This window comes from Manacus candei, unplaced genomic scaffold (assembly GCF_025592945.1).
Source record: "Manacus candei isolate 608988 ecotype Guabito, Panama unplaced genomic scaffold, ASM2559294v1 h1tg000037l, whole genome shotgun sequence".
Lineage (NCBI taxonomy): Eukaryota > Metazoa > Chordata > Aves > Passeriformes > Pipridae > Manacus > Manacus candei.
This window is the reverse complement of record NW_026138085.1, coordinates 4,055,249-4,069,617: the sequence shown is the minus strand read 5'-3', so window position 1 is coordinate 4,069,617 and position 14,369 is coordinate 4,055,249. Positions and strand designations below refer to the sequence as shown.

General features: G+C 42.7%; 1 protein-coding gene across 3 annotated transcripts in view; it reads right to left on the bottom strand.

The window, feature by feature from the left end:
• The window catches only part of SLIT3 (slit guidance ligand 3), a 477,653-nt gene that overhangs the window by 33,843 nt on the left and 429,441 nt on the right, over positions 1 to 14,369 (bottom strand). For all 3 annotated transcript variants that reach the window (XM_051793681.1, XM_051793682.1, XM_051793683.1), the window contains one exon: positions 3,354 to 3,447. In XM_051793681.1, the coding sequence (XP_051649641.1) occupies positions 3,354 to 3,447 (94 nt within the window). The remainder of the gene's footprint in view (positions 1 to 3,353; positions 3,448 to 14,369) is intronic.

The following is a 14,369-nucleotide window of genomic DNA, read 5'->3' as shown; positions in this document are numbered from 1 at the left end:
CACCTGAATTGCTTTTTTTACACTCTGGTGGCTCAGGGAATACTGTGATTAACATAATGGAGATGACAAAACAGAACAAAAAGCAAAAGGTGTTCCTTCCCCAAACCCTAAGAAGTGGGCAGCATTTTCTGGCAGCATTGCAGTCACACCTGCAAGGAAATAATGTCAATCAAAGGACTTTGTGAGGAGAATTGGCAGCATTTAATCCTGTTGCTTTTTATTGATCCCTGCAGTCCTAATATAAAGTGATGTAATAATGAACGATGTGCAGTTCCTTATACAGGGCTGCCATGCATCAATTTTATGATGTGTATTGGCTATCTCAGTAATGACAGAACCACCACTTTTCTCTGCAGGGCTGCATTAAATCAGCATTTTAAGCTGTCAGGTAATAATTCCAAGCTTTAGAATAATAAACTATATTTATACCATGCTCCAACATCAATACAGTGAATGGAAAAACATGCTCCTTTTCTGAAGTTTTTTTTTTTTTTTTTGGAAGTAATTTCATTGTGTTAAACGGTATTTTTTGGTTGATTTTTGTTTTGTTTTGTTTTCTGGCATACAGAAAGCTACTCTTCTTCTGTAGTAACAGCGCAATAAAGATGTGGAGGCTGGAAGGGAGAAAAGCCACCTGCAATTTTAGCTCAGAAAGCAAAGAGCTCTGTGCAGCCAGAGACACTGAAATAGTCCAGTTTGCTTCCAAACTTGGCTTTTCCTTTAGAAACACGGAATTCCTTTTGGGTCAGTCTCATCTAAGCTCTTGGTATGTCACATGTAGGTTGAAGCTACCACAAAATTCCTGCCTGGAGTGTAGCAGGTGAGAAATTCAGCCCCAGGAGTTCCTCACCCAGAGTCTTCCCAGAAAACCAAGGTCTCCCCCCACCAGGGAATGATGGCATGGTAGCTCTATCCTTATCCCACACAGTGCCAGCAAGGGACTAGGTATCAATCAGTAAAAGTCTGATGCAGTAAAGAACGTGGCAAAGAAACCTTCACGTTCAAATCCTGGTAAGAGAGTAATTTATGTGATTAGATCAGTTATCTCATTTCCCAGTGACCATCTGACACCACTACTGTTGAAATCTTGTTTTCTGTTACAGCTTTGTGGTGATGGCAACATTCCCAGTATCAGAGAGAGCCTAAAAACACGTCCAGTTGTATTGAAAATGTTGGCATTTGCATCTGCACTCAATGTCTGTTGCCTTAAAGCCCTGAATCACATCTTCTATTGCAGGGCCAGGATGGAATTTCCCTCCCCAGATCAATAAATAACTTGGCTTCCTATTTTTTTTCCTGTCTTTGTCATCTTTTCTTCCCTCTGCAGAGTTGTGGACTGACTAGAGTTGAGGGCAGGACAGACAGACTGTCCTTGCTGCCATGATATCCCTCACTGGTGTGTCCTACTCACATGCCCAGGGCACAAACAGCTCAGGAACAAGCCTGAATCCTGCCATTAACATTCCCTGCCTCTGGAAGCAGACAGAGGCACCTGAGCTTGACTCCTTCTGCCTGCAGCATTATCCTGCACCATGACACCCTAAATGGATGGAACATCCCAGATCGGGAGATCAGGCTGCCCAAGGGATCAGCTACAGCACAGGAGCAGAGGCTGCTGATTTCAGTGAGCCCCAGCAGCACACACACCTCACTGCAAAACTGCTGAGGGCTCTCAGCCCAATTCTGACCAGTTTGTAGCCACTAAAGCATGAAAGAAATAGAAATACTTGCACAACTCTACATTCAAGGCTGGGCAGGCTCCTTCACCTCTCAATTTTGGCTGCTAGAAAGCAAAATGGGAGAGGAGCAGTAAAGAAATGAGGGATTTTTCTGTAGCATTCTACGAATAGTGGAAGGAATAACACAACAAACAGTATGGAAAAATATAATTTTTCTAAATTTAGAAAAACAAAATATAGTTTTTTCTATATTATTTTTATATAATTTTGCTATATTTAGAAAAATAATTTTAAGTAGTTATTTAGGCTCCCCTCGAGTTAATGGCCTCACTGTGAGGACCACTTTTCTAGCAAGCATGTGAAAAAAAGTCTCTTATTTTCTCCAATTATTTGGGTGGCAGGTATGGAAATGCTTGCAGCAAGAGTAAAACCATTCAGGGCCACAGCTGCCTCCATCCCCTACTTCATCTCATAACCTGATGCAGCTACTGGATTAACCAAATGCTGGATTAACAAGGAATGAAACCTGCAAAGAACATCAGGGACTATTTACGTACCAGCACACAGCTCCTTATCCTGTACATAATTTCAGGAACCACCCTCAATCATTTAGTAGCTTCATCTTTCTCAAGATTTGGAAACATTTCTATCTGGAGGCTTTTCACCCCAAAGAAAGGCTGGACTGTCCAGCTGCCCACCATCTCTAAAATTTTGGGTAATTTCCTTTCAGCTCTCCTGAAGTGTCCTGTGTATCAGTTTACACTATTCTGACAGTCTGGTGGCTTCACAGGACACAGTCTGACCCCAACTGTGAGTTACCAGGAAGACCAAAGAGTGCTACCATCCCTCTCCTGGGATATACTGGGTGTGCTCCACAAAATCCCAGGAGGGAGCACCCAGGACTGAATGATGGCTGGGAGAACAGCCTCAGGGGAAGGTGCAGAATGCAGCTCACACTGCACTGCACTCTCCTGGATTTGTCTCTCCTTCTTACTTTGATTCAAAGATCTTTTCCTGACAAGCTTTCCACAGAGCTTGACTTTTCAATTGGCTGTCTCCATTTGCTAAATTGCTCTGAAATTCCCTCTTCACACAAGGGATGAACAGTGCTACTGCACACCTCTCAAAACTCCCCAACCCTCCAGATGTTTTACTGCCACTTAAAACACGAGCCTTTATTTTGCCCTGTGAAACAGGCAGGTCATTCCCAAAAGGCAAACACAAACACACCAAATCCCAGATGAACCAAGCAAGGCCAATGGAAAAGGTGAGTCCTGAGTGAGAGCCATCCAGCTCTGGATTTGTTAAGGCTCCTGTTATGCTGCTTGAATTTATAAATGCACAAAGGAACACATAAGGAAACTGTCCTTGTTTTCTGATGCAGGTTAAGATACTTTGCACTGACTGTTCTGTAAGTTCTCCTTTTGCCATGCTCTCTTCCAGAATAATTTCTCTGCTCTGAGGGTACATCCACTATTTTCAAGTAAACCACAGAAAGCTAGAAAAGTATGTATGTGTTCATTAAAGATAAAATGTAACATGATCTGAAGCACATATAGTCTTGCATTATTTGTGTTAAATTTGATTATTTTTGCCCCCAACTCATTGCCAGTTCAACCCCAGCCAAGCCAATGGGTGGATTTTCCCAGTGTGCAGAGACCAACACATGCTCACCTGGTTCCTTTGTCAAGGGGAACACATTTGGACTCGTGCTGGCAGGGGTTTAGGTCAGGAACACAGTGGTTGATCACCTCATCACACAGTTCACCTGAGGAAAGAGAAAAGCAATAAAGTTGTAACACAACTTGGACAGCCCTGAACACCCATGGTATCCAGGGATGGGCAATCTCCCTCAGTGCAGACAGCTCAGTAGTTCAGCAGGAAGTGACAATCAACTTGTTGAGACTTCATTAAATTGGGTTCCTTTGACCTACAGTGACCACAGTGTTTCTATCACACGGATTTGAAAGGCTGGTATAAAAAGTACTGACATGTAAACTCCACTTGGAGACAGACAAGGGATCAAATGGGCAGTTCCTGACCCAGAACCTCTTATTTCAAAGCAAGAAAGTGACACAAAAGTGAAGTTGCTCATTAGACCGTAGCATTTTCACACGGACACATATTTTAGCCATAGTTAATACTCTGCCAAAGGAGTCAATTGGACATCATTCTGCAGAAGAAAAACAACCCACAAAGTCTCCCCCTCAAACCTCTGTGACTCTCCATAATAGGAACCAGCTTTAGGGCTGCATGCAATTATAGAACATTCACTATTTATAAGAGAAGTACTAGCTCTATTGTGCTCACAGGAGATGATGTCTTTTCAGAAAAAAAAAAAAATCCATCACATGTAAGCTCAGCTCAGCTGTTTCTAGGTATGGTGTGTAACATGCCATGAACCTCCCTGGATTTGTATAAATTTTAATAATTAATAGTTGCAGAATGTTCAAACCCAGATAGTTTATTTAAATACAATCCTTCTCAGAGTCCTAAATTATTAGGTCACACTTCAGTACCCCAGGATTTGAGATCCAGCCAAAGACCACAGAAATCTTTGCCTTCCCCAGAATCCAACCTACCCCACACCTCCCAAAGCCTTGCAGGAAAAGCAAAGGTCAGGTAGTCTCAACATGGAAACCCTCAAAAGCTACAGTCCCAAAGTCCCCTGTGCAGCTCTATCAGAAGAGCACATCTGCAGGGTTTCAGGGTTATACATATTTTCTGTGCCTATACACAGCACATACCATCACATAAGCAAACAGGCCATGTGGATAGTGTGGGAAAAAGGATAACATGGGAGGCACTGGAGGGCTGGCAATGTTCTGGGGTGTTTTCACGGAGCTGCAGCTCCACCTGCCTTGGAAGAAACTCAAAACCCCTTACATTTCTCTACACTCCAGTGGCTATGGAGAAACACTTGAAAACACAAGCCAAGCAAACCACAAAGGTCAGAATTCAGATGGAAAATGCAAATCAGAACCATTCATCTCTTATCAGTTTTGTGATCTGGCAGGGGTGCCTGAGAGCACAATTTTGAGGATGACTCTGGTGTTGATAGGTATGGTTTAAGTTGTTAACTCCCCCAGCTGCTAATGCTCAGTCAGGTTATTTCTCCCACATGTCCAGCCTCCCTACAGTACAAGCTACATCTCCCTTGATAAAACTCTTCATATTAGAAGGGAAGTATAAGATGTGTTTGTAAAAATTACCCAATTGTTTTTGTGCATTTCAAACACGGAATATCTGCTGTGTCTTCTTTTGAGAGCTCTCAGGTATAAATGAGACAGTGGAGCGAGAATACAAGGCATGAGAGGGGGCAGCACCAGCACAAACCCTGTACTCATGTGCCACACACCCCCTCATGACTCATTAGTGGGCTGGGTTTGGCAATACTGGAGAGGTCTGACATGGCAACCTGCAGTTTATTGTTCATAGTATCAGTTATAAGACACCCAGTTCCATCTGGAGCCAAGGAAACCCAGGAAGTCACCACTGTGAAATACTACCAAGTCTTTTTGCAACCCTGGATAAATCCTGGGCAAACGTCCTGAAGGTATCCAGCTCAGGAAAGGGGAAATGCCAGTTAAACTGAACACTGCAGATCCATGGGAACCAGGGAAACAGATCATTCACTGGCCTTGAGGTTTGCCACTGTACTTTACTGCTCCTCAAAAGCAACTGGAGATGCTCAAGTCTTGCCACAATAAAGCCCTCTGTCACTGGGGACAGCTATTAACACTGAGGTGGCAGAACTGGAGACAGGTCTGTTTAATGCAGCCCCCAAATCCACAGGCCACCAACCCTCCCAAATACTAACAAGCAAAGGGACTCCCTTGGACCTGAAAAACAGCAGGTCAGACCTTGCTCTGATGCTTAGAACAACTTCCAGTTTGTCATCTCAGAATTCCCCGTGTCCCTTGGGTGCTACGAATCTTATGTGAGAATAAACATGAAAAAACCCTAATTGGCTGGTGACACTAAAAGGACTCAATAAGCTGAAGCTGGAAATATTTCTGGAAGACCATTTAATACCTGGATACAGTGTGGATAGATGCCTTCAACTATGCTCTCACCAAAAATAGTCAACACATACTTTTGAAGTTTCTTTTTTTTGTTTTGCTTTGTTTTGAGGAAAAGGAAACAGGCTTGAAAAAATATGAACAGTTTCAAAACTCTCAAAGGAAACCATAATTCTTCTTAAAGTATTCTTCTGAACAGTCTTGACAAGTGCTTAGAGATCCAGTAAAAATCTCCCCAAATGTCAAATATTATGACTCACTGTGTCATTCTAAAGACACCACTATCAAAATGTAGGAGAATTCTAGGCTAGGTACCAAACACAGCATCCAAAAAAATGATATTTTTCATGCAAAACTTGGAACATTTAAGGATCCTTCCTGTTATTTTTCCCATCTATCACTCATTAGGGAGTTCACTTGGGAACGCCTTGCAACTAGAGCAGCCTCATCTCAGGAAGAGAATACTTCTGGGTCATTATTTCAGGCCCCACCAGTGTCCAGTAGACACTGTAGAAAGCATGCCAGGGAAAGAAAACACTTTCTGAAAATAAAAAACCCAAGGCACCAGCTACACAAAGTCTTTCTCTCCCGTATTTTATCCACTCAGAAAATATCTGGGCCAAAAAAATCTGCCCTCAGACCTGAGAGTGCAACATTCATTGGTTGCTTTAATGTCAGTATCAGAGGAAAAATCTGATCCTCTGTTTTTTTGGAGTGACACAGAGCTGCTTCTCTGTGCAGCAGTGAAAAGTCCAGTCCAAGTTTCTCACTGGATAGTTATGTGAACCCAAAACCAAACTGGACATTCATCCTAGGCCAGCTCCTAGCAGCACTGATTGTCTTCGTGGAAGATGTCTGATCGTGCTAAAACAAGAGAAAACTTCAGTGTAACGCTTTCCCAAACGTAGAAAACAATCCAACCTCCCCATTTTCCTCTCTCCCACATGTTCTCAAATCAGAGCTCCACAGGTTTCTGAAGTGCTTGTATAAAATGGACTGGGAAACCACAGCTATGTTTCTTTTTTAATCAGTGAAGCATTTTTCAATCCTAAATAATGAAGGAAGCACTCTGATCTACCACAGAAAAAAAATTGCAATTTTCAGACTGGAACAGAGAGGTGGAACAGTAACAGGTGGATCTGCCATTGCTGCTGATTCATGAATTACCAAAAAAAAAAAGGAAAAAAAAAATAAATCTCCAAATAATAACAAAGGTATTCTGCCCTTTTGAAACTACCTCCCTTGTCCCCTTCACCAGCACTGATTGTTGTCTTAAGAAACCGCAACAAAACTTTTTTTCTTTTTGCCTCATGCAACATTTTCCTGGTCTTATTTTTCAGCAAAATCCTGAATTTCACGGGGCTTTCTGCAGGGCTCACTGCTTCTGAAGAGCTGCCAAGAAACATGCTTAGGCTTTTCTGTAGCCTTCCCCACGTCTCAGAACGAAGCCAAAACAACAATAGAGCAATAAAGAGGACTTTTACACACAGTTTAATAATCATCTTTCTTTTTTCCATTCTGTGCTGTCATGAGAGCTATTTATTTCATGCCCCATTAGGCTTTTAAAGCCAGGATCCAAGTTACACTATTTCTCCTTAATCAGTAAAAGAGAAACTGGATGCAGTAAAAGTATTTTACTTATTTATCTGTAAGTAGAACTGCAGTTCAGAAAAGACAATTTAGAGCACCAATTTGCAACCAATGAGTTCAATGATTTTCCTTTTGTTCCATAAGTCACTTGGGTGATACTTTGTTCTGTCATTCAGAGCATTCAAGAAATAACTGGTGAAGCAACACAGAAAATATTCCTGTCCTTAACGCTAAAGAAGTTTTAGCAGGGCCTGGAAGACGAACAGTAAAAATGCTGTCAAGAATTTCACAATATTACTTGAGAAAAGGAACGTGCTTGCAGTGAGGAAAGGATGGGGAAAGCCTGGCCTGTGTCCACAGAGAAAATATTTCCAGGCCGGACAGGGTGAGCACTTAAACAGTGTGTTGCAACGTTCTGAACTTTGCCAGGTAAGTCAGAATGGAACTCTTGTCTTTACTGCTAATAAAAATTCATGTGCTGTTTTTCTCCTAAGAGATTACTCACTTTATATCTAATAATTTGTACCGGAAGAAATGCCTTCCTTATTTTGTTTTCCCCTGTTCTCTTTGCAGTCATTTAAAAAGAAGTCAGCGCCAACTGGAAATTTCAGAACACTGAACCCAAAAATGATTGGGTGGAACAGACATAGGATGTTCCTCCAACAGTGTAATTCAGTAAGGAATGTTGTTGATGTTTGATGAAATCGATTTGAGGCTCATCTTAGAAAATAAAAAAAAGATGAAGTTTTTTACTTCCAAGCTGTTTGAACTTGCAATGAAGAGATGAGAAACTCTGTGAAAATCCTTCAGTAGCAAATGCTGCTATGTTAGATATCAAAACATCAAGGAAATTACCTGGAATGCACTGTAGCAGAATTCTTTCTGCAGCATTACTGAAGTTTGCTCTTGCTTGATGAACACTGCCCACAGTACTTAGTAGGCAAAGAACTAAGATTTACTTTGTGCTTTTTATCCTGTGTTAATTCTTAAAATCTCCAGAGTTTTCACTTACCAGGTTTCAACCTATTAAGTGGGAACCTGAAGTTAGATTCCACATTGAGATTCCCACAGTGCCTTGTTTTTCAGAATCAAGGAGCAATTATCCCAAATCTTGAGGTTTAACGAAAGGATAATGGATAAAACAAGATCTGGATATGGAAATAATGATCCTTTCACTATTTCAGAATCCTGAAGAAGGAATGTGTTTTAGTCCTACGCACTGCCAAAGCATGAAAAACCATATTCAACATCCCAAATGCCACACAACGCAGTCTGTGAGACTGAACCAGACAATTCCCACTGCTCCTACAAGGTGCATTATCCCTCAGAACCAGTGTGCCTGGAACAGATCCTGATTTTGCTGGACCACCTAAATTTTTGAGCTGTATTTCTTTATATGGATGCCTTCCAATTTGTCTGGAATCTGTTAGGGATTGATTCAGTTATTCACACAGTCTAGTGCAGTCACACCTGAGATGTCACACGTTAACTGAGACGTCCTTCCAGAGCTGGCAGAGAGGACACTGGACACACTGTAGATTCATATAGTCTGAACATGGGGATGGGGAAATGGGGGTTGTGATCTGTTCAAAACACTTTGTCTCTGCCACTTCTTCCTCCTCACGCTGTTCCCCTGCTCCAGCATGGGCTAAATCCCATGGCACACAGTCCTTCATGACCTTCACCAACGTGGGTCCTTCCCTCAGGCTGCAGTTCTTCAAGAATTGCTCCACTGCGGGTACATCCTGTGGGATACAGTTTTTCAGGAGCAGACTGAAGGGACACAGTTCCTGCCAGAAAACCTGCTCCTGCCTGGGCTCCTCCTCTCCATGGGCTGCAGCTCCTGCCAGGAGCCTGCTTCAGGAAGGATACTGAGGTGCTGGAGCAGGTCCAGAGAAGAGCAACAAGGCTGGAGCACAAGTCCTGTGAGGAGAGGCTGAGGGAGCTGGGGCTGTTCAGCCTGGAGAAGAGGAGGCTCAGGGGAGACCTCCTCACTCTCTACAACTCCCTGACAGGAGGGGGGAGCCAGGTGGGGGTTGGTCTCTTCTCCCAGGCGGTGATCAGTAAGACAAGAGGGCTGGGTCTTCAGCTGTGCCAGGGGAGGTTTAGGTTGGAGATTAGGAAGAAATTCTTTACAGAGAGGGTAATCAGCCACTGGAATGGGCTGCCCAGGGAGGTGGTGGATTCTCTGTCCCTGCAGGTTTTTATGATGAGACTGGATGTGGCAGTGAGTGACACGGTCTGGGAACCACAGCGGGGTTGGATCAAGGGTTGGACTTGATGATCTCAGAGATCACTTCCAATCCAGGTGATCCTATGATCCTATGGGTTCTCCCTGGGCTGCAGGGGCACAGCCTGCCTCACTGTGGTCTTCATGGGAGCCCTCCCTCCTCTTTGTCACTGGCCTTGGTGTTTGCATGCTTGCTTCTCTCACATTTTTTCATCAGCACTGTTGATGGGCTCAGCTTTGGGCACTGGCAGTCTGAGAGGGGAGCAGCTCCTGATCTCTTCTCACAGCAGCCACCCCTGCAGCCTCCTTCCTCCTCTGCCACCAAAACCTTGCCACGTGAACCCAACGTGGTCCTTGAACCAAGGGAGGTCTCTGAAGAGCACTTCATATGCAGAAAGATTTGCTTCTTTCCCACTGTGCTTCCTCACAGACTGGATTTAATGAATTGTACATCCCATTTGAGGATGATTTCATCTCACCCATCCTTTAGGACAGCAGTAGCTGACATTCCATTTTCTTATAGATACACTGTTTCCTGATGAACAAAGAGAAATTCTCTGGTATATCTTATTCCACAGACATGACACTTTACATTTTACAGATGGGAATTTGACCAGAGGAAATCCTGGAGCTGGAGCACTCCAACATAACAGGACACCCATACTGAGGCTGAAGACAGGCTGCAGCTCTGCCAGTTACTGTGCTATTTCCTCCTTTAGTCCCAGTAGATGAGATAGGAGACTCCAATCTGATAGCAGTGACATGTGGTTCTCTTCTAAAAAAACAGGGCTGGAAATGGGCTTAGGCTCTTGAACAAAGCCAAAACCTTCCAACTCTCCCAGCACTTCTCATTCCTAGTTACACAACTGGGGAATGTGGGTGCCTTTTTATGTTCTGCACAGAAAGCAAACACACTTCATATTTGCCAAGTAACTAAAACTGAGACACTTCCATGTAAGGCAGCACTCCTTCAAATAAAAGGAAGAAAACAGACCAAACTCTGACCACAATTTTCACTCTTTGTCTTGGGGAAGTTATAGCTAAGGTTCCAAAATTTAAAAGAAGCTGATAGTTAAGTACTTGTTTAAGCCTTCAGTGTTTATTAGGCAGTCCATATCCTTGTGGCTGAACCACACTACCTCAAACCTTCCTGTTTCTCTATCAAACATGCAGTTAAAAACTCACAGGGTGGAAAAAGCAGCTGCAGTGCCATGATCCACCTCAGCCCTGTCCAGCTGTCACTGGGGCCTGTCTTGGGGTGGTGTCACATCATCTCACAATGGTCATGGTGGGAGAGCTCCAGCACAGGGGCAGCCATCCCACAGCTGCTTTCCCTAGGGTTGTTTGGCTGGTCTGGGTGCTTGGCTCTGGCCAGGCAGCGTCACCACAACGGGATAAACCAGGAAAAGGGCCCATAATCACTAACAGGGAGTTCTGCTCTGTCTAAAAACAGCATAGCTGCAAAAATCTCAGATACCATCTACCACAGGACACCACAAGGTCCCCTAAGGTAAAATAGATTTTAGCTTTCTATTCCAAAGACATCAAACCAGAAATAGTTTTTAGCTTTTTTTTTTTGATTATTTATTTTCAGATATATATTTTTTTTTCTGTGATACAAACTGCTTGCAGCTTTTTCCCAGGGAAACAAACTATTTTAAAACACTTGCTCCCCTCCTCTCTCTGTGTATTTTAGAAAAGACCTATTTTAAGCAGTAGAAGCCACTAATTATTATTTTTTAGGTTTCAGAACAAAGAGGGGTGGGTATTTGTTGAGGCTTTTTAGGATCCTTAGAAAGTAGGATTATATTTCGTGGGGGGGATTTTTTTTGTGTGGAAGTGCTACATATTTCTGCTTGTGGCTAAAATCTGATAGGAGGAAGGAAAAGTCCCAAATAAACTAGCAGGTAAAGCATAAAACCATTCGAAGCACACAGTACATGTTTGGTGCAGCCCATTTGTTCCTTTATATATGTTTGGACCCCTCTTCATTTGGATATCCAGAGGAAAATGAGGCTGAGGAGAGGATCTCTTTGGAGGTAAGAGATGCTGTATTTGAATCTAGGACTATGAGCAAAACAGTGATGGCTCTCCAGGAGGTCTGTGACAGCAGTGAATAAGAAAAAGAAGTGGAAGGGAAAAGCTCTGTGAATTGCACCCTACATTTCTAAACTCTAAAGCCAAGGAGAGAGCAAAACATTTGTATAAGGTAGAAATTAGAAAAATACAAAAAGGAAAAGAACTGGGGTGGCTTATCTAATTCATAGCTTTCTCTTTTGATGTTCCTATATATGTCTCTTTTTCAAGGAGAGGAAAACCTACCAAGCTGTAAGGAGGAGCTCTAATCTACCAAGGATACAACTGGGTTATAAACCAGCCTACACTGCTCAGAGCTGCCTGGATTTGGGGTGCACGATTATCCTGGAGGAAATACATGTTTGTAATTCAGCTTCAGGATTAAAATAACCAACTGGGCAGAAGAAAAATAAGACATCAGTTGACAATAAAAGCCATCAGGACTCTACTACACAGCATGAGTGTTGGTTTGGTTATTGAAATACAGGCCACAAACACTGAAAATACTGACTGTGAGAATGGTGAGGAAACCTGGTGGTGCAGGTAGAGGCTGGAATGTTTTCATGGTATTCAGCTCTCTGCCTCCCCTCCTCTCAGTTTTGTCTTCTTTAACTTAAATTTCTACTTCATAGAATCCATTTGTATTTCCACATTGTTTTGGAGCTAGTAGATGGAAAAGAACTAGGAAGGAGGTTATTGTGTGAGCGTGGGTTGCTTTTTGGTGTGGGTTTTTTCTTTTTTTTTTTAAATGAAAGTGAAATGGGGCTGGAGTGTGGGAAATTCTCTCCTCAGCAGACACTTAACAAATTGGGCATTTTTCATCTACTTCAAGCGGGGAGAAAGACTGTCAGAGAATTTTAAAGGAAAACACTGCAAAATGTTATTAATTGAAGAAAGATTTTTGGCCTTCATTATTCCAACCAATGAAAGCAAAATTCATGCATCATAATTTGGGATACTGTTTCCTAAAAAGGCTATAATGAGTAAAACTAGACAGACAGAACATGGAGCAGGAAAATACTAAGGTATGGAAAAAACCAAAGCCTGGATACTGCGACTCTGTCAACAGTCAAAATTTTCAACACGCACATTTTTAATTTGCATTTCATTTAGGAACATAAGATTTACTGTCGTGATTTAACCATTACTCAACTAAACCAAGGGGGACCTGAACTATTTCTTACAGAACAACACACATACACACACGCTCTTGGATCTTCCTCCTCCCTGTAGTCAGACTATTTGTCCTATTACAACATACATTTGTTCCACACATGCAGTGTTTACTGAAATATCACTGGAGTCTTACCAGAATTGTGGCATCCAAGCCCACAGGAGTGATGAGGGGTTCAGGGTACCTGCCTGGCAGTGCTGCCAGAGCCTGCCTGCCTCTCCAGCTGAACAAAGCAGGAATCTGCACGAACTGAGCTGGGCACCTCTAACCAACAGCCTGCATGTTACTGCAAACATCCCCAGAGGATCAGGACAGAAATGCTCCAGTGTAAAACACACCACTCTTGAATTAACGTGGGGTTTAACTTCAGCACCTGCTGAGAAATCCCCATCTGTACCCAGAACCAACAACTCTTGCATAATTACATTGATAAAAATTGATAAAAATGTATGGTCTGGATTTGTTCAGCCACAAAGCCCAGTCAGTGACCCTTTTAAAGAAATTTCTGTTCTCCATACAAGTGTTGGTGAGAAAAAAAAAGCTTGCTCTGTCTACCTACTCCTTGTTAACAACAGAACTAAGTATAATATTTGGGCACAAGACAAAGGGATATTACCTATATTTTCTGTCCTACTGGATACACCCTGCCTAAGGATGTCTGTGCCCTTTTAGGCAAAGTCCCACATCAAGAGCTCATTGTCCCCAGGCTACTTCACAGGAAAGTTGCTTCCCTGGACAGTACTCTCTGCCATACATTCTTTGTTCATTCAAATAGAGATCAAATCCATACAAAGCTTTTCTATTCCTAACATTCCTGTGCAGTACTGAAGTCACCTGCACCTACTTTTTTTTTTCTTTTAAATAGATAATGATATTCCTTCAGTATAAAAAGTTTTATCTAAAGAGAACATACACAGAGATGCTCTGGATGTCACAGCAGACTTCAGTCAAACTCTTTGGTCAACAGATCCCTCTCTTTCCAGGTCAGGCACACAAACCCTTCCCAAGTATGTCTCCATGACTTGCCTCTGTGCTTCCATGGCATCTCCTCAGCTGCTGCTCAGTCAACTGAGCAACTCCACGATTTCCAACCTCTCATGTTTGGATTCAGCTCTTAGAGGACCCTCAAACCCACAGCTCAGGTTTGCTTGGCTCATATGTTTGGCTGACAGCTTCAGTTCTTCCAGCCATTTCATGCTGCTCCCTCCCTTTGTGCTCCAAGGCCAGGTGTGGCTCTGAGGGGTGTTTCAGCCCAGGCAGTTGCACTGCAGTCAGTCCTTCCAGCTGACTGATCAGGTTGGATGAAATATCCCCCTCCAAAATGGAGGGAAAGCAGGTGAAGGCAATTCTTGCATCACAGTTCACTAAACTCTTCCTATTTTAAGCAACACGAACTATTGGAACCCTTCGGATTCTGTTTTAAGCAACACCCCTATTTTTGCAACCTTTCTCACTTATGATTCACATTATATTTTCCAGGAGTATTTCTGTCTTTTCTTCAAAAATTCATCTTGTTTCAGTCTTAGTCAAACTTACTGCCTGCACTGTTAGCAGGTGCTTATGTGTGCAAATGCTTATTGTGTGGCATAAACAGTTGT